Below are 20,826 nucleotides of genomic sequence, written 5' to 3'. Positions count from 1 at the left end.
CTTGGCATTCTCTCAACCAGCTTCATGAGGAATGCTTTCCAACAGTCTTGAAGGAGTTCCCACATATGCTGAGCACTTGTTGGCTGATTTTCCTTCACTCTGTGGTCCAATTCACCCCAAACCATCTCAATTGGGTTGAGATTGGGTGATTGTGGAGGCCAGGTTATCTGAAGCAGCACTCCATCAATCTCCTTCTTGGAAAAATAGCCCTTACACAGCCTGGGGGTGTGTTTTGGGTCATTGTCCTGTTGAAAAACAAATTATAGTCCCACTAAGCGCAAGCCAGATGGGATGGCGTATCGCTGCAGAATGCTTTGGTATCCATGCTGGTTAAGTGCGCCTTGAATTCTAAATAAATCACAGACAGTGTCACCAGCAAAGCACCATCACACCTCCTCCTCCATGCTTCACGGTGGGAACCATACATGCAGAGATCATCCGTTCACCTACTCTGCGTCTCACAAAGACACGGCGGTTGGAACCAAAAATCTCAAATTTGGACTCATCAGACCAAAGGACAGATTCCCACTGGTATAATGTCCATTGCTCATGTTTCTTGGCCCAAGCAACTCTCTTCTCTCTCTCTCCTTTATTTATTTTTATATAGTAGTGGTTTCCTTGCAGCAATTCGACCATGAAGGCCTGATTCACGCAGTCTCCTCTGAATAGTTGATGTTGAGATGTGTTTGTTACTTGAACTCTGTGAAGCATTTATTTGGGATGCAATCTGAGGTGCAGTTAACTCTAATGAATGTATCCTCTGCAGCAGAGGTAACTCTGGGTCTTCCTTTCCTGTGGTGGTCCTCATGAGAGCCAGTTTCATCATAGCGCTTGATGGTTTTTGCGACAGCTCTTGAAGAAACTTTCAAAGTTCTTGAAATTTTCCGAATTGACTGACCTTCATGTCTTGAAGTAATGATGGACTGTCGTTTCTCTTTGCTAATTTAAGCTGTTCTTGCCATAATGTGGACTTGGTCTTCTACCAAATAGGGCTATCTTCTGTATACCCCCCTACCTTGTCACAACACATTTGATTGGCTCAAAAGCATTAAGAAAGAAAACAATTCCACAAATTAACTTTTAACAAGGCACACCTGTTAATTGAAATGCATTCCAGGTGACTACCTCATGAGAGAATGCCAAGAGTGTGCAAAGCTGTCATCAAGGCAAAGGGTGGCTACTACTATATAAAATATATTTTGATTTTTTAACACTTCTTTGGTTACTACGTGATTCCATATGTGTTATTTCATAGTTTTGATGTCTTCACTATTATTCTACAATGTAGAAAATAGTAAAAATAAAGAAAAACCCTTGAATGAGTAAATGTGTCCAAACTTTGACTGGTACTGTAGTGGCACTATGATTATAGATGAAATGTTATGGCTATTTAGACTGAGTGAACAAAACATGAAGAACAGCTCTTTCCATGACATAGACTACCAGGTGAACGCTATGATCCCTTATTGATGTCACTTGTTAAATCCACTTCAATCAGTGTAACTGACAGGGAGGAGACAGGTTAAAGAAGCATTTTTAAACCTTGAAACAATTGAGACATGGATTTGTGTATGTGTGCCATTCAGAGGGTAAATATTTAAGAGCCTTTGAACAGGGTACAGTAGTAGGTGCAGGCACACCAGTTTGTGTCAAGAACTGCAACGCTGCTGGGTCTTTCACGCTCAACAGTTTCCCGTGTGTATCAAGGATGGTCCACCACCCAAAGGACATCCAGCCAACTTGATACTACTGTGGGAAGCATTGGAGTCAACATGGGCCAGAATCCCTATGGAACGCTTTTGACTCCTTTTAGAGTCCATGCCCGATGAATTGAAGCTGTTCTGTGGGCAAAAGGGGGGTGCAACTCAATATTAGCTAGGTGTTCCTAATGTTTTGTACACTCAGTGTTTATGCCTACTATATGACTTGACATTGTACTACATATGCCTGTATGTACGCTTTTGTCATCCTTGTAATCTCTATGATCACATCACCATCTGATCATGGTCATCTTAATGACTACAGTACTCACAAGGAAAATGTAAAGATTCAGTGGAGCCAATATCAGTGCTCAGTGCTTACTGTCCTATTACATTACAACCCCACAAGACACCTGCTCTAGAAATTGTTGCTCATACTAGAAATCCTTCCTCATATGGCAGTTGGCTCAGTTCATTCTTAAGGAATTATCTCATGAAGCGACTGAGTAGCTTTTATAAAAGAAGAGTTATAATGAAGTATTGTTCATTGTGTTTCAGCATTTAGTTTCCACATTGTAATTGATTTAAATGAACTAATCAGGTGTCCAATGAGAAGTTGAAGAATCCCGATAGCCACATACTGGGGTATGCATGATGTATAAACCACTGTACGATGCTTAGTGAAAAACAGATGAATCCATGTATGAAACAACAATTTATCATCTCATTGTGAACATAAATAATGGCACAAACACCAAAAGCATACAGCTACAGTGCCTGCAAAAGTATTCACCACCCTTGACGTTTTTCCTATTTTGTTGCATTACAACCTGTAATTTAAATAGATTTTTTATTTGGATTTCATGTAATGGACATACACAAAATAGTCTAAATTGGTGAAGTGAAATGAAAAAAATTACATGTTACAAAAAATTCAGAAAAATAAAAATTTGAAAAGTGGTGCGTGCATATGTATTCACCCCCTTTGCTATGAAGCCCCTAAATAAGATCTGGCACAACCAATTACCTTCAGAAGTCACATAATTAGTTAAATGAAGTCCACCTGTGTGCAATTAAGTGTCACATGATCTCAGTATTTATACACCTGTTCTGAAAGGCACCAGAGTCTGCAACACCACTAAGCAAGGGGCACCACCAAGCAAGCAGCACTATGAAGACCAAGGAGCTCTCCAAACAGGTCAGGGACAAAGTTGTGGAGAAGTACAGATCAGGGTTGGTTATAACAAAAATATCAGAAACTTTGAACATCTCACGGAGCACCATTAATTCCATTATTAAAAAATGGAAAGAATATGGCACCACAACAAACCTGCCAAGAGAGGGCCACCCACCAAAACTCACGGACCAGGCAAGGAGAGCATTAATCAGAGGCAACAAAGAGACCAGCTGAAAAGCTCCACAGCGGAGATTGGAGTATCTGTCCATAGGACCACTTTAAGCCGTACGCTCCACCGAGCTGGGCTTTACTGAAGAGTGGCCAGAAAAAAATAAGCAAACATGTTTGGTGTTTGCCAAAAGGCATGTGGGAGACTCCCCAAACATATGGAAGAAGGAACTCTGGTCAGATGAGACTAAAATAGCTTTTTGTCCATCAAGGAAAATGCTGTCTGGCACAAACCCAACACCTCTCATCACCCCGAGGGCACCATCCCACAGTGAAGCATGGTGGTGGCAGCATCATGCTGTGGGGATGTTTTTTATCGGCAGGGACTAGGAAACTGGTCAGAATTGAAGGATGGCGCTAAATACAGGGAAATTCTTGAGGGAAACCTGTTTCAGTCTTCCAGAGATTTGAGACTGAGACGGAGGTTCACCTTCCAGCAGGAGTATGACCCTAAGCATACTGCTAAAGCAACACTCGAGTGGTTTAAGGGGAAACATTTAAATGTCTTATAATGGCCTAGTCAAAGCCCAGATCTCAATACAATTGAGAATCTGTGGTATGACTTAAAGATTGCTGTACATCAGCAGAACCCATCCAACTTGAAGGAGCTGGAGCAGTTTTGCCTTGAAGAATGGGCAAAAATCCCAGTGGCTAGATACGCCAAGCTTATAGAGACATATCCCAAGAGACTTGCAGCTGTAATTGCTGCAAAAGGTGTCTCTACAAAGTATTGACTTTGGGGGGGGGGGGTGAATAGTTATGCACGCTCAAGTTTTCAGTTTTTTTGTCTTATTTCTTGTTTGTTTCACAATAAAAAATATTTTGCATCTTCAAAGTGGTAGGCATGTTGTGTAAATCAAATGATACAAACCCCCCAAAAACCAATTTTAATTCCAGGTTGTAAGGCAACAAAATAGGAAAAATGCCAAGGGTGGTGAATACTTTTGCAAGCCACTGTATATATATATTTGAACATGCAGCTAAATGCAAATGCAGTTAATTCATGACATATCATGAACAGTTTCATCATGTAGATAGAAATAAATAGATAAAAAGAAAACATGCAATACTTTATTATTCTTATTTAATGACCTGTTATTCATACTTCTTAATTCATTATGTCATATAGAACAACTAAGTTAACCATGCTGCCAAACATACCCCTACACACAGTAGAACATCAATTTATGGATTGACTTGATGGGATGATTGACTCACCACAGGGAATGTGTGTGCACATGTTTGTGTGCGTGTGTGAGGGCAGGGTGAGATAGTTTTGGCAATGGGGAACAGGTGAAGGTAGAGGGTGATGATTTCAGCACTTCTTCAAGACAAGCCAACCCGTGTTGAGTCATCTCCTGGGCTCACCCAACAGATGAACAACCGTGTGTCGAGCTACACCCCCCTATTTCAACCTCAGGCCCAAAGCATGCTGGGTATTTGGGTAGCTTAAGAACTGGTCTGTGTTGAAGAGACATGTAGAGTCAGAAGAGGAAGCACCAGGAGGGTTATGGGAAAGGGAACACACTACTAGTATTGTCTACTCTAACCTACTCTGGGCTTTTAAGATTACTTTATCAAAATGGTGGATTTACCATGAGCATCAAAGAACTCCTCCTCTGAGCTGTCCTCGGAGTCTCGTGCAATGCTCTGCATCCTCCATTCAGAGAGGCTGTGGCGTGACGGGCTCGCTGAGACACACAAATAGGGGAGAGAAACAAAGAGTACCGCTGTTATTTTAAGACCCAACTGAATCATATTCTTACTGACATATGCTCAAACTGACACACACACAGTGTTATATAAACACTCAACAGTGTCTGTAATGCTTGATTTGATCACAGAAGGATTGCTCAGTGGTCAGGAGGGGGTGTGAAGAGTGGAGTACAATGTAACACATAAACCACGAACACCATGACAGCCAATTAGCACACAGAAAAAAGAGCCTGGACTAAAAGTAGGACTGTCCATCATATATCTTTGTTGTTTGCCTCCAATATGATCACTGAGGAGGAGTGGGGAGGGGAGGGGGTCTCTTTGAAACCCTGGCTGGCACATGCTGGATGCTCATGGGCTGGGAAGCGCAGCTGTGCCTGTCAGCCCATAGACGGGAGCCGCAGGGGTGGAGAGGAGGGTCAGTGTGTAGAGTGTCAGCCTCCTCTAGCCTATAAATAGCCCAGGAGAGCTCTGGAGAGGGGGGTAATACTGGGTGAAATGAGTCTGGCTGGTGGAGAGACAGAGGGTCCAGGTGGCAGGCAGGATTCTGACTGCTGCTTAGAGGTGGGGATGAGGACAGGGGTTGTGCTGTCTGTAAGATAGTTTTTCTAAGCAGGTGCAAAAGATCTGGATAAAGCTGTGACAGTGGTACTGAAGCTACAGCACCTAGATACATACTCACTAACACATGTATGTACACCACCTGCTTGTAAAATTACATTTTGGAAAATTAATTGTCAACAGTGTTAACTCGAAATGACACAACGACAAGGTTCCAGTTTAACAAAGTTTACTATACTATATGAACACACTACAAGCAGCCATTACACTCAAGGCCAGGTCTATCAACGACAAGACTTCATGCGCATGCGCACTCTTGACTGAGTGATAGCCCCGTAATAACAGGAATATAGGGATACTTAAAACATGAACTTAACTATCTCCCCCTTTTCTTTAAAGACAAATAAAACATCAACAACATAATTAAATGTCCAAGTATTATTCAAGATCCCCATTACAAATGGGTTGTGTGACAGTTCTTATTTGTATTACTCAAGCTGCCACTTTCCATTACTGAGAGCCTGTAGGAGCGAAGGCCTGTAGGAGCACAAGACCGGATGCTCCTTTTTTAGTCAGACAGTCAGCAAGCTGTCCCTTTGTGGTCTACAACAGAATCCGCTGGATTCTCTGTGCTTGAATAAGTTCCTTGATGCTGAGTCTTTTCTCTGTGACAGACTTGGTTGACTTCACAGCATCAACTAATAAGTAGTTGTCAGTGACACAAACTACAGGTAGAAAGTGCTGTTTTGTCTCACCAGTGGTAAGCTCTGAGAACAGAGTTGCAAGAAAGATAGCATTGTCAACTCCATCCATTCTCCAGCAAGTCCGCTTCGGACAACCCTTGTGATCCTTTTTTGACTGCCAACAGATAGGTGAGAATCTTCCTCCTTCACCCATTAACACGATTAGATGTCCACCTTGTGTGCCTCCATCTGTAAGGTTCCCTAGCGAAGCATCTCTGAAGACAACTAGTTTCAAAGAGTCATCTTTTCCAACATGCTGAAACTTTAAAATCACTTATTGTGATTTCAGATTACGAACAACTTTGTTTGCCTCATGAATGGTTTGTACAGTGGCGTGTTTTGTGTTAGATGCCAAGTTGCAAACATCAAACATTACATCAGGTCTACTCTGTCTATCAACCCATAAAATTTGTCCTATCTTTGACCTCAATTTATCAGCTTCAATTCCACATAGAGGGGAATTCCTTTGTACGGCTCTTGAAGAATCCATGTGGATGGGTTGAAGATTCTTGATATAGCTCTCCTGTTGCATCAGTATTTTGCCATCAACTGTAATAAACTCTATGCCAACATAACAAAAATGTATGATCATGCTCCTCACGGCCAACCTAGAAAACAGCTTTGAGGTGTGGAATCACAGTTGAAGCAAAGGTCTCTGAGCCACCCCAGATAAAGTCATCAACATGACAGGCAAGTACTCCAGTCACATTGCAGTCTTGATCAAGCCAATAGAAGACTGCAGGATCCACTTGTGACATTTTTCCACCTGTATTCAGCATTGTTGCCTTGACTTTGTTGTACCAGTAGAGTGATCCATCTGCCAGTCCATACACACACTTTTTTAGTTTCCACAGTGTTCCTTCGCTTTTAGCTTCAGGCCGAGGTCGGATGTGAATGTCCCTTGACAGCTCTGTTCCCTGCAAAAATCCAGATTTGATGTCTATGGAATTAAGTTTCCATTTTTTCTGGCAGATCACTGACATCAGCAATCTGAGTGACTCTGAGGCGCATGTCAGTGAGTCTTTTGGGAGTTCTTTAGCAGCCAGCTCCTCAAAACCTCTAGCCACTAGACGTGCTTTAGGCACTATTCCAGTTAAGGATTTTTTAAGGGTACACACCCACCTTGTTGAGACGCATTTTTGGCCAATGTCTTTGACTTCCTCAAACACTCAATTTTTCCTCCAATTACTGAGCTCATCTAGCTTAGCTGAGTCAAATGACACGTCCTTTGTTTCAAGTACATCATCATTTTGAATGTCATTCTGTTTTTCTCGATTTTCCATTGATTCAATTCTGATATTATCTACAAGTGACAGGTCAGCTGACCCTGTTGTACCAGAAAGTGTAGCTGGTTCAGAGTACTGCAAGTTGTACCAGTTCTTGTGTTTTACTTTTCCTGCTCGTCCAATGACGGTTGCTGTGTGTGGAATACCACTTTCTCTGTCCATGTATTTAACAGTTAGTCCTGTTTTCAGATTGGAACAACCATGTTCTCTTAACACATATGGCTGTTGTTGAATGTTTTCCTCATTTGAACGCTCAATAGTATTACCTGTTGCATGGTTAAAGGTCTCTGCTCCATTTCCTGTGTCAGTTTCAGTGTCCATATCATTGGATGTGACATCTGGTAGGTTTGTGTCTGTTACTGTGTCCTTTTTGTCATTTTCATTAGGAGACTGATTCTCAGCTACAGCCCCTCTATCTTKTTGATMATTTACTTTCCGCAATCTTGAGTGATGCACCCTGACAATCATGCCTTCGTGCCTCACAAATATCACCACACCATCTTGACCAATGACTACTCCCGGTCCTTTCCACTCTTGACAGTCAACTCGTTTGTAGTACACTTTGTTTCCAGTTTCGTACTTCTCATCATCATTATTCCCTGAACTGCTGAGTAACTTCTGAAGTCTGTCAACTGTATCATGTCCAAACTGTTTGTAAAGCTTTTGCAATACTTTGTGTTTTTCTTTAGTGCTCATGTTCTCTGTGACTGTCAGAATCTCCATGTGCTCTGTGTCAGTCAGAATCTCATTTTTGCATGGACTCTGAGATGTCTTTGTCTAAAATGTTTACACAATAGTGGCCTGAGGTAGTAAGTTCAAGAGTCACTGGTTGTTTAAACATCACTGCCTTGTCATTTTTTATGTCTAGTACAGCCTCTGCCTTCTTGAGGGAAGCTTTGCTGAATAGTAAGGGGATATCTGTAGGGACCACCTCTGTTTCAATGTGACACTTAGTCTGACCAATTTTTGCTGGTATCTTAACTCTCTTGGTAGAATGGACAATTCTCCCATCTCCAAATTTGAAAGCTCTTTTGCTTGGTGTGTCAATCATATTTTGTACTTCTTTCATATTTAGTTCACTGACATAGCTATCAAGCCATTTTGCACCACACACTGTCCGTGTACATGCAGTATCAATCACAGCAGATCCTAAGGATTCAACTATAAAAATCTCAGTATCAGATTCATTTGAAAACAGTGTAATGTTACACTGCTCTATCTCTGTGTTTACATTTTCCTCTGTTAGTTTAACTTGTTCATTTTTATGAGGACAGTCTTTAACCCAATGGCAAGTGCTTTGACAAATAGCACATTTCGATCTCCTTCCATATTTGTCCAAAGGATTTGTGCCGGGAAATGGCGCCCTCTTCTGGTTGTCTTGAGAACGTGACTTGTTGGCGCCTTTTCTCTGCTGCTCCGTGTAATATGCTGCGTCACTCACTTGCTGTTATTGGCGCGACAGACGTCTTTTCACCAAAAATTATTTTTTGTGCCGACTTCATATTTGCAAAAGTCAGCACAATACAAGCAGTCAAAGCCAACTGTTTCTCCGTACCATCTAGACAGGCAGTGTCTAGCAACTTGAACGCTAACACTGCATCCAGGAGAACCATGTCGTACTTGCGCATTCTATTGTACCTCTGTTCGAAATCAATGATGTAGTCCGTCATTGCAACCGAAATATCTCTCGTAACACTGTCAAAGTTTGAATATGCCTCGTAGGCACGGTCTTTCTCTTCTTTAAGAAATMCAGAATCCAGTGCTGTGATCAAAGTTCCCATACCGTCATCCTTGTTCAAATCCWCAACGGATATTTYCAGTGCTGTATCTCTCGCTCTTCCCTCGAGCGATAATACCACCGCAAGTGCTTGCTTTTTCGCGTCCAGATTAGTAACGCGTGTCCAGATTCCAAGTTCATTTTTCCAACTTTCGTACGACCTCTTCTCGTCGAAGCGAGGTGGCACATTGTAGTTAGAAACCATCCTCTGCTACCAATGTTAACTCGAAATGACACAACGACAAGGTTCCAGTTTAACAAAGTTTACTATACTATATGAACACACTACAAGTAGCCATTACACTCAAGGCCAGGTCCATCAACGACAAGACTTCATGCGCATGCGCACTCTGTGATAGCCCCGTAATAACAGGAATATAGGGATACTTAAAACATGAACTTAACAAACAGTCCAATACCTCCACACAGATACAGACGATTGAGCTCAAACATCTCACCTCCTCTCTTTGATGAGCGGGAGGATCGCGAGGAGGTGGACCACTGCTTGGTGAGCCCTGCTCGTTTTGTTTGGAGAGTGTCTCCCCCGCCCCCTGCACTGACCACCTCCTCAGCTTCTAAAGAGTTGATGGTATCTTTGACCTCCTGATTCTTGTCTGGGGATGAAACAGCTCCATTGGCCTCGGTGGCCTCCTCTGCCTGGCTGAAATGGGCCATCTTCTGGGCCAGGGCCAACTGGGTCTCCAGCTCCAGCTGCCTGATGTCCTCGATGGTCAGGCCGTACCACTCGTCCTGCCAGCACCAGGCCTGCCGGTGGGCCCGCACCATCACCTTCCTCAGCCCTGGGAAAGGGGAGGGAGAGAGTTTGGACAGACAGCACTAGAAAACATCAGGGCATCCCATCAGGCCGCCACCTCTAACATCTTGACACGATGTCAGCTGACGTTTACTAGCTAAACTAGTCAGCAGCAGCATGCCTGTAGTATGGAAACACTACTGCTCCTTGGACCAAGCACTCATATTGCCCGCACCGAGCAGGGATATATTAAGGTATTGTTCAAACTACTCTTCCAATGGCTCATCCCATCTCATACGCACCTACATCATGGATGAAGCGCTCAATCTTGGACTGCATGCCCCAGTAGCGGAACTCCACCTTGCACAGTTTGTAAGCACACATGATGGGCGTCTTCCCCGGGTTGTTGTTGTACTCCTCGATCCAGTCCTCCTGCAGAGGCCCTCTCTTGGTCTTGTCTGACCTGTAGATTCGAGGGTCCTCCTCTTGTAAGTACTCATGTGGAGTGATGGGATCTTTGACAATGTCGATGGGGTCTGCAAGAGAGAGTCTGACTTCAACATGTGCCACAAATAACATTTAAGGTGCCTTCAGAAAGTATTCACATCTGTCAAACCAGCCTTCGCTTTGGCTCCCCCTCCTGTCCAGCTCAGGCGTTCGGCGTCGCAGGCTTTCTAGTTCCTGCTGAACCTACTGCTGGCAAACGCCCTTCACTCATCAACCCCGGACTTATCTCGTCATCATTACACACACCTGGTTCCAATCCCCACTCTATCACTGTATATATACTCCCTCTGCCATTTGTCTTTGTCGGCCATTGTAAATGTTACTTGTTTTACTGAGAGGAATCTCTCCTACTATTTCCTGAGTACTTTATATTTTGCACTTTGGGTTCGCCCTGTGCCTTTTTGTTTATGAAGATATATTTTGAGCACAACAGCGTTTGGGTTTCGTCCCGCTGTGATCTATGGTGCTTAAATAAATTCAGTAGTTCTTTTTTTTTTTTTACCCCTTTTTCTCCCAATTTCGTGGTATCCAATTGGTGGTTACAGTCTTGTCTCATCGCTGAAACTCCCGTACGGACTCGGGAGAGGCGAAGGTCGAGAGCCGTGCATCCTCTGAAACACAACCCAACCAAGCCGCACTGCTTCTTATATAAAACACTAATACATCTTGATTACATAAGTATTCAGCCCCCTGAGTCAATACATGTTAGAATCCTGAACTTACTTAGGCTTGTGATAACAAAGGGTTTGAATACTTGACAAGACATTTAAGCTTAATTTTTTTAATTTGTAAAAATAAAAGAACATTATTCAACTTTGACATTATGGGGTATTTTGTTTACGCCAGTAACACAAAATCACAATTTAATCCAATTTAAATTCAGACTGTAACACAACAAAATGTGGAAAAAAGTGGAAGCAAACGGCCACCAGTGGGCCTCTACTCTACTGGCTGCTGTGTGAGCCCAGGAGCTTCATTCTAACTCTGGTGGAGGTCATGCATCAGGAAGCCCTTAACAATAACCATGGCTATTCAAACAAGACCACTAACCTAGACCTGTCATTTTGACTTTACTGCTGCAGGTAGTTGAAAGTTGTCCATAGTGAGGAGAAATCATCACCATCATCTAACAGTGCTGTCAATGTGGTCTGAGGCTCTATTGTCCTTCTAATATCCCCCTATTTGTCCCATACTGGCACCACCTTACCCAGAGTCCTTAGCCTCTTCTCGGCTGGGGACATGTTGAAGACGTCTGGCTGGTTTCCTGTGTCTGGCTTGTAGTACGTCTCAATGTCAATGGAGAACTTCTCAACAAAGGGACATGTATACCTGGAGGAGAGAGGAGAGTAAGCTGAGAGGCGTCTGTAATAAATAAGCACAATATGTTGACCTGGACACAGTATATCCCCACAGAAAAATACTTTGTGTATGGTGGAAACATTTCAGTAATTTAGCAGGCGCTCTTATCCAGAGCAACTTACAGGAGCAATTAGGGTTAAGTGCCTTGCTCAAGAGCACAGACAGATTTTTCACCTAGTCGTCTATGGGATTTGAATCAGCGTCCTTTCACTTACTGGCTCAATGCTCTTAACCGCTATGCTACCTGCCGATGTCTCTGTTATTTAGTAGGTTCTGGGCTAAATGATGGGCAAGTCTAAAAAATGTCTACCTGGCAAGAGCTAACTACTGTTCGTCTTTGTTTATGTCTGTCACTCTAGATCTTTCTCACCCTCACACTCTGTCTCTGGCTCCAGGCGAGGTGGAGAGCTGTTAGCCCATCTGTCGTCTGCTGTCACTGCTTTGATGCAGACGGCTCCAGTCTATCAATACCTTGACAGTGTTTTCAAGGGGCGCTTCTCATTTCAGCAGCCTCACGCCTGTAGCTCTGCCCAGGCCCCAGACAGACAAACGCACCCTAAGTCTAGGGGGTCATCAACTCCTAACGATAGGCTGGCTAGCAGAGCTGCTGACTGGATGACTGCCCATGTCTTGGTTAGCACGCTCTGCAGTGTTCTGATAACTGCTCTGGAATCTTTTAGCTTTGCTTGGCTCTTTACTTGGCTAAGTATTTTCCTGAAGGGGCAGATTGGATAAACAATCACTCCATTATGGATAAGATTTGATGTTGAGAACAACCCATCAGACAGCTCAAACTATGGGCATGGGTATAAGCTTAGAGTAAACGGTCTCACCAACTGTACTGTAGGGGCTGCTGTATAAGGGTGGTTCTCCTGTGTGGGGGGGGTGTAAGGGTGGTACTCCTGAAGGGGGGGTGTAAGGGTGGTTCTCCTGTGTGTGGGGGGTGTGTAAGGTGGTTATCCTGTGTGTGTGGGGGGGGGGGGGGGTGTAAGGGTGGTTCTTCTGTGTGTGGGGGGTGTAAGGATGGTTCTCCTGTGTGTGTGGGGGGGGTGTAAGGGTGGTTCTCCTGTGTGTGTGGGTGGGGGGTGTAAGGGTGGTTCTCCTGTGTGTGGGGGGTGTAAGGGTGGTTCTCCTGTGTGTGGGGGGGGGGGTGTAAGGGTTGTTCTCCTGTGTGTGGGGGGTATAAGGTTGGTACTCCTGAAGGGGGGGTGTAAGGGTGGAACTCCTGAAGGGGGTGTAAGGGTGGTACTCCTGTGTGTGGGGTGTAAGGTGGTTCTCCTGTGTGTGGGGGGGGGTGTAAGGGTGGTACTCCTGTGTGGGGAGGGTTGTAAGGGTGGTACTCCTGAAGAGGGGGGTGTAAGGGTGGTTCTCCTGTGTGGGGGGTGTAAGGGTGGTACTCCTGTGTGTGGGGGGGGTGTAAGGGTGGTTCTCCTGTGTGGGGGTGGTGTAAGGGTGGTACTCCTGAAGGGGGGGTGTAAGGGTGGTTTTCCTGTGTGTGGGGGGTGTAAGGGTGGTTATCCTGTGTGTGGGGGGGTGTAAGGGTGGTTCTCCTGTGCGTGGGGGTGTAAGGGTGGTTCTCCTGTGTGTGTTGGGGGGGGGGGGGGGGTGTAAGGGTGGTACTCCTGAAGGGGGGTGTAAGGGTGGTACTCCTGTGTGTGGGGGTGTAAGGGTGGTTCTCCTGTGTGTGGGGGGGGGTGTAAGGTGTGTACTCCTGTGTGGGGAGGGGTGTAAGGGTGGTACTCCTGAAGGGGGGGGGGGGGGGTTAAGGGTGGTTCTCCTGTGTGGGGGTGTGTAAGGGTGGTACTCCTGTGTGTGGGTGGGGGGGGGGGGTGTAAGGGTGGTTCTCCTGTGTGGGGGGGTGTAAGGGTGGAACTCCTGAAGGGGGGGTGTAAGGGTGGTTCTCTCTGTGTGTGGGGGGTGTAAGGGTGGTATCCTGTGTGTGGGGGGTGTAAGGGTGGTTCTCCTGTGCGTGGGGGGTGTAAGGGTGGTTCTCCTGTGTGTGTGGGGGGGGGGTGTAAGGGTGGTACTCCTGTGTGTGGGGGGTGTACGGGTGGTTCTCCTGTGTGTGGGGGGTGTAAGGGTTGTTCTCCTGTGTGTGGGGGTATAAGGTTGGTACTCCTGAAGGGGGGGTGTAAGGGTGGTACTCCTGAAGGGGGGTGTAAGGGTGGTACTCCTGTGTGTGTGGGGGGGGTGTAAGGGTGTTCTCCTGTGTGTGGGGGGTGATGTAAGGGTGGTACTCCTGTGTGGGGAGGGGTGTAAGGGTGGTACTCCTGAAGGGGTGGGTGTTAAGGGTGGTACTCCTGAAGGGGGGTGTAAGGGTGGTACTCCTGTGTGGGGGGTTAAGGGTGGTACTCCTGAAGGGGGTGTTAAGGGTGGTTCTCCTGTGTGTGGGGGGGGGGGGTGTAAGGGTGGTTCTCCTGTGTGTGGGGGGTGTAAGGGTGGTTCTCCTGTGTGTGGGGGTTGGTGTAAGGGTGGTACTCCTGTGTGGGGAGGGGTGTAAGGGTGGTACTCCTGAAGGGGGTGGGGTGTAAGGGTGGTACTCCTGTGTGGGGAGGGGTGTAAGGGTGGTACTCCTGTGGGGGGGTGTAAGGGTGGTACTCCTGTGTGTGGGGGTGTGAAGGGTGGTTCTCCCTGTGGTGGGGGGGGTGTAAGGGTGGTTCTCCTGTGTGGGGGGGTGTAAGGGTGGTACTCCTGTGTGTGGGGGGTGTAAGGGTGGTTCTCCTGTGTGTGGGGGGGGGGGTGTAAGGTGGTTCTCTTGTGTGTGGGGGGGGTAAGGGTGGTTCTCCTGTTGTGTGGGGGGTGTAAGGGTGGTTCTCCTGTGTGGGGGGGGGGGGTGTAAGGTGGGTACTCCTGTGTGTGTGGGGGGTGTAAGGGTGGTTCTCCGTGTTGGGGGGGGGGGGTGTAAGGGTGGTTCTTCCTGTGTGTGGGGGTGTAAGGTGGTACTCCTGTGTGTGGGGGTGTAAGGGTGGTTCTCCTGTGTTGTGGGGGGGTGTAAGGGTGGTTCTCCTGTGTGTGTGTGGGGGGGTGTAAGGGTGGTCTCCTGTGTGGGTGGGGGGTGTAAGGGTGGTACTCCTGTGTGTGTGGGGGGTGTAAGGGTGTTTCTCCTGGTGTGGGGGGGTGTAAGGGTGGGTCTCCTGTGTGTGGGGGGTTGGTAAGGGTGTTACTCCTGTGGTGGGGGGTTAAGGGTGGTTCTCCTGTGTCTGGGGGTGTACGGGGGTTCTCCTGTGTTGGGGGGTATAAGGGTGGTACTCCTGTATGGGGGGGTGTAAGGGTGGTACCCTGAAGGGGGGTGTGAGGGTGGTACTCCTGTGTGTTGGGGGGGGGGGTTAAGGGTGGTACTCCTGAAGGGTGGTGTAAGGGTGGTTACTCCTGAAGGGGGCAATAGTCTCACACCTTGTGCGGGTATAGGGGTAGGCGTTCCAGGACTCCTCCTCCACCCGGAGCGCTGCCTTGGGCAGGATGGAGCAGAACCAGCTGGGGATGTGCATGCCGATATGGTAAACCTTGTGGGTGTACTGTCCGATTCCCCCTGGGCCGTTCTCATACGGCTTGTTCTCCAAGATCTCCACTCCGCTGCCCTCGCCACAGGTCTCATCCCGACTCTTTTTCTGTTCAGATCACAATACAGTTATGGGTTAGGTGAGGCAGCATAGGTCAAAGATCAACTGAGGACTGAAACGAGGTTAAACAAGGGAGGTCAGGTGAAGCACCCTGATGTGAAGACAGAAACAAGTCAAGAAAATGGCTACCTGGATTATCTGCATTGACCCCCCACACACACCCATTTTTATGCTGCTGCTACTCTTTGTTTATTATCTGTGCATAGTCACTTTACCTACATGTACATATTATCTCAATTACCTCAACTAACCTATGCCCCAGCACATTGACTCTGTACCGGTACCCGCTGTATATAGCCTAGTTACTGTTATTTTATTGTTGCTTTTTTATAATTTGTTTGTCTATTTCAATACTTTCTTAAAACGCATTTTTCTTAAAACTGCATTGTTGGTTAAGGGCTTGTAAGTAAGCATTTCACGGCGCATGTGACAAATAAAATTTGATTTAAAAACCAAAACAAATGTTATTTTTATGAATTTAAACACAGAGGATGTTGTCATTTAGCTTCAACAGAATAGGTGAATCACCAAGACATGCTGTTGACCTACACTGCTAAGTCAGGAGAGCTGCCGATCCAGCTCAGTGAAACACACCTTTCCCATATTTACATTCCATGTACACCACAGTAATGGGGGAGGGGAGGGGGCTGGAAGGAGACGTCATAGGGGACTTAATGGTTTGATGACTTTACTTTTCAAACATCACGCAGTGGGATCCACCAGGGAGAGGCTTCCTGCTGATGTAGAAACAAGGCAAACAGGCGTGCTAAAGGTACACTAGGGAACAGAGTCCAAGTGCTGAGGATGGTGAAAACGTGAGGGTAAGGGCAAGGACTACAGTATGACGTTCCCAGACAGTCTAAGTTAATATCAGCGAGTCAATATTACATGTGCATGTAATACCTTAGCTACTACCAGCTTTTACATAATGCTCTAGGAGGGAGAGGGACAACAGGAGGGAGAGGGACAACAGGAGGGAGAGGGACAACAGTAGGGAGAGGGAGAACAGGACAGCAGGCAGTGAATCAGTGGGGTAGTGGGGAGATGAGATGTGTGCGGCGAGGCATCCACCCCTCCAGCCCCCATTACCTTTGACAGGTTGTTCATTAGCCACCTACCCTGCTCTCAACAGCCGGACAAAGCTCCTCAGACACAGCACAGACACTGACTGACTGACTGCAGAAGCACACAATACACACACACACACAAATATACACACAAACACAAGCAGATGCTCAAAAACACTCTGCAACGCATACAGTATAGGCCTATGTGCGCATAGCCACACACACGCACGCCCATATATAGACACAGCCAGACGCTTACACAAACATACTGTAGTTTGTACACACCCACACACAGAAACGCACACCCACACACATGTAAGGCACTTTATTATCCTGCTGACAGGTGCCTGTGGCCTGCAAGCCCGGGTGCCACTGGCCAGTATCAATCCTAACCTCCTGCCAGAGGCTGGCTCTTGGTGCTCTGCAGCTCACAAGAAACCATCAGGAAGATTAAAAATCCCAGGCCACGGCTCAGCCCTCCCCTTAGGGAATAGGCCTAATGTTTTGCTTGGATCTGTGTGCAAACCATAAAGGGTCTCCAAACAAAACTGAAAAAAAGGTGAAGAGAAAGGGAATGCAGGCAGGGGCATTCCATTGCTATTTCTATTTATGTCTCTTTCCTCATTGGTTTGACATGTTTCCAGGAGTTAAACCCAAACTGACCGAGAGAGGTATGGTTACTAAAGGATAAATTACATTCAGAAAGGAAGCTACATTACATGAAGTTATTCAGGAAGGACTAAATATAGAGGACAGTCTGTCTGTAATCTATCTGTTCAGCTTCCTCATAACTACCTGGCTGGCTGTATTGACTGGCATAACCCTCATGACATCCGATCAGGGAAACTGGAAGAACAAAATGGTGGGTGGTGAATAAATGCTGGAAGGGGAGGGAGAGAGTGAGAGAGAAAGTGCCCACTTAATTTAACTTACACCCTGCGTTTGTGATATCTTTGCAAATCACAGTCGCGATAATACATTGACAATTAACTATCAATTTAGGAGGCAGCATGATAAGGTTTAAAGGTAAACAAGAGACAGCAGTGTGGAACATGGAGTCAGGAGGAGTCTGGCCTGCTGGAGTGAAGACAATCTTACAGTACAGAGAAGCTCTTCATTGTACTGAGAGGCTCAGGGTATTTTTTTCTTTTTTTTCTATGTTTTTATTGAAGAACACAAAGATAATACAAATACAGTTAAAGAACAACAAAAAAGGTCTGGCAGGTACAGCACACATCATACGTTCATCATCTTTGAATTAGATCATTTTGAAGTACAAAACCCATTTTTCCCAGTATTCCTGGCCTCTCTCCTCATGAGTTCTTAAAGCAAAGGTCATACGCTGAGAGGTCCAAGCTTGAGCCACCATGGTTACACTGGGGATAAATCAGGGGCAGGAATTCTGCCTGGGGTTGCCCTGGTAACATGCAGTAATGAAGACAGGGTATCCATCCACACCCTGCCTCTCCTACTCTCCCTAAAACATATTTCCCTCTCTGTTTCTACCCTCCCCTCTTCCGCTCCATCTCTAACTCTTCCCCTCACGCTCTCGGTTTCTTCTCCTCACCGTTTCTTCGCCTCTCTCACATGCTCTCTCTCTCTCTCTAACAAAACCTGCCGGCATGCTGCTGACGTCATGGTTGCCATGGTAACAGTGCTATACAGTGTGACCATTTTACTCGTATATGCGCCTAAATATTTTGCTGTGCGACCTGAAAAGGTGGAAAAGGGGAAAGTAACTATGGGTCACTAATCCAACAGGTCAATTTAACACCATCCTTCCTCCCTTGCCTGCCTCAGCCTGCTTGTAAACACTCTATCCTTTTGGATTCTCCCTCTGTTCACTTTGCTGAGGTTCACAAGTACCTATGGAACTGGGCCAGAATCAATGGCTCTGGAGCTCAACCCCAATTGTGGAAATGACTGATCAGCCCCTCTTCCTTCTAGTGTCAAAGCCCTTCCTCTGATCCAGTTCTATTAAAACGGGCTAGTACAAGTCCATACAGTACCCAACACCCTTAATACAGTACTGACAAAGCACTAAAGAGGCAGGGACACAACTTTTATGACTGCCTTGGGGCATGTCTGTTCACATGACCATGTTCAAACCCATTTAGAAGGAAATGCAGCTCAACCGGATTAGTGGCCAGTGCTGTACACCCGAGGATAATGCAAACTGTACAAACTGTATTTAGTGTACAGTGGTAGGCAGGGGAAGAGGGCTGGGCTGGCTACATGTAATGCAGCTAAGTAGGAACAGCTGCAGTTAAATCAGCCTGAATAGTAGACATAAGATAATTCAGAGGAGTGTTGATTGAGATTCTCAATATCCTGTGTTAGCAGCTTCTTCATCATCCCTACCTAGTGCCTACAAGCAAAATGTTTCTGGCGTCTAAATAAACAACAGAACAAATGAATCCATTAGAGACATTCCTCCCGGGGGAGTATGGTCTTTCCTAGCAGCTTCAGACTGGCGGCTTTCACGTCACAGCAGTTTCTGCCTGCTGTAAGAGAGTAGCAGAGTACCCCTCCCTCCCTGGACAAAACACACACCCAGCTGAGGGAGGGAGGGAGGGAGCCTCAGAGAGTTAAAGTAGAGATAATCCATCAGTACACAGCTCCTATTGCAACTAGATTCAGCCGCGGGACGACTTAACTTGAGTGGATGGTCGGGGGCCGGAACAAAATAACAAATCATTTGTTGACTAAAAAAATATTTTAAAACCTTGCTTACATTTGAATACGATCACGTGTCTCTCTATTATGTGCGGGAATACTTGGGAACAGATTTCTTAAATGAAAATCACTTAGAGTTGATTTCCTGGTGTTTTTACAGTATTTTATGTCAAACAAAGAAAATTAAACCACCCAAAAAGTTATTACTTATTTATTTTTGCTCAGAAAACTTTGGGGTACAACATTTTTCAGCGCGGGCCACCAGTTTGGGAACCCGGCTGTATCCCAACATTAAACACTGTGTGACCAATCAATTTATAATTGAGCACTTTAATGACCAACCGCGGTAGAAAATCCCCTGTATTACAAAACCTCTCCCTCCACTCCACGACAGATTTGTTGTCCAGTGAGTGTTCTATTGAACTCTGGGGTGGAGGTGTTGTCCTGGAGGTGAGGGGTCAGGAGTTACAGGTGGAGCGTGTGTCTGTTGGCCTCACCTGGATCATGTAGAGCTGGGCGATGCGGTACTCGTCCACGCTCATTGGCATTGGGATCCGGTACTCCTTGATCAGCATGGTGAGTCTGGGGTGGGGGAGAGGGGCCAGGAAAAGGGGAGAGGGACAGAGGGAGGGGAGGGGGGCTGGTGGTGGGAGGGACTGGGGGGTTTCTATGTGTGACTCGTCAGTTCACTGCTGCGTCCTCATCGATGTTGCCTGTGGATGAGAAGAGAGACATAATGGTAAGATCGCTGAACAGTTAAAGTAGGCTTGTGCGGTATACCGTATATACCGTATACCGGGGTATTTGGAAATAGCCACATGATGCTCTTTCAATACCATCAAAACTTTCTTTGAAGTTTTTCAATACCATTTAATATGTGTAGCAATTTTTTAAGTAAATACCTGCAGTCAACTTGTGCAATGCATTAGGGGATAAAGCAGATCACGTTCTTATTTCACCTGTCACATTATTTTACATTATGAAGCTTACTTAGTTCCCCAGCACAGCTGAGCCAGTCACGTGTTTGTTTGTAAATGTCACAACAGGAGAAACAGGAGCAGGTGTGTCCAGCTGTGTATTGACAGAGGTTGCATTTTATATTGAAAGTCAACAGTGTTTTTTTGCTTCAATAAAATGATCAGGGAGGTGTAACTATAGTGCAACACATTCGGCATAAAACAGTGTCATTTTCATCAGATGAAAACAGAAGTGCAATGCTATTTGGCTGGCAGTCACACAAGTAAATGAGCTTAAAATGGAAAAGCAAGGTATTTTTTGCAAAAACGATGTATGGCCATCATAATGTTTAGGCCTATCATAGAAAGAATGTAGCCAGCTACATTTCCTAATGTTTTGCTTAAAGTTAATCTTGCATTTTACCTGAGAAAAATAGGCTGGCTACACTGAGAACAGCACCAGAGAAAAGAAGCTCCACATCAGTGGGAGCGCTGTCTGCTGATAGAACTCCCGTTCCTGAATTTTCATCCCAGTGAAGAAGTGCAACTGATGCACAGAAGGAGTCTGATGCCGAGCAGAAATCACAATAAGAAGCATTTTAGATGTGTTTACAAAACGCAGCAAGATATTTCTTATACGTTTTATTTTTTTTTCCTGCATAAAAAACGCAGCATTATGCATTAACACGAGCCCTAGTT

At 45.7% G+C, this 20,826-nt stretch overlaps 1 protein-coding gene across 2 annotated transcripts in view; it reads right to left on the bottom strand.

Annotated features, from left to right (window-relative positions):
• The window catches only part of LOC111957829 (membrane-associated phosphatidylinositol transfer protein 2-like), a 97,661-nt gene that overhangs the window by 21,385 nt on the left and 55,450 nt on the right, over nt 1-20,826 (bottom strand). For both annotated transcript variants that reach the window (XM_023978851.2, XM_070437043.1), the window contains exons 2-7: nt 19,669-19,884; nt 15,202-15,416; nt 11,657-11,778; nt 10,245-10,478; nt 9,647-9,988; nt 4,701-4,796 (exon numbers count right to left, since the gene is read on the bottom strand). In XM_023978851.2, the coding sequence (XP_023834619.1) occupies nt 4,701-4,796; nt 9,647-9,988; nt 10,245-10,478; nt 11,657-11,778; nt 15,202-15,416; nt 19,669-19,746 (1,087 nt within the window). In that variant the 5' untranslated portion in view covers nt 19,747-19,884. The remainder of the gene's footprint in view (nt 1-4,700; nt 4,797-9,646; nt 9,989-10,244; nt 10,479-11,656; nt 11,779-15,201; nt 15,417-19,668; nt 19,885-20,826) is intronic.

This window comes from Salvelinus sp. IW2-2015, linkage group LG33 (genome assembly GCF_002910315.2).
Source record: "Salvelinus sp. IW2-2015 linkage group LG33, ASM291031v2, whole genome shotgun sequence".
NCBI lineage: Eukaryota > Metazoa > Chordata > Actinopteri > Salmoniformes > Salmonidae > Salvelinus > Salvelinus sp. IW2-2015.
The sequence above is the reverse complement of the archived record's forward strand: the minus strand, read 5'-3'. Positions and strand labels throughout refer to the sequence as shown.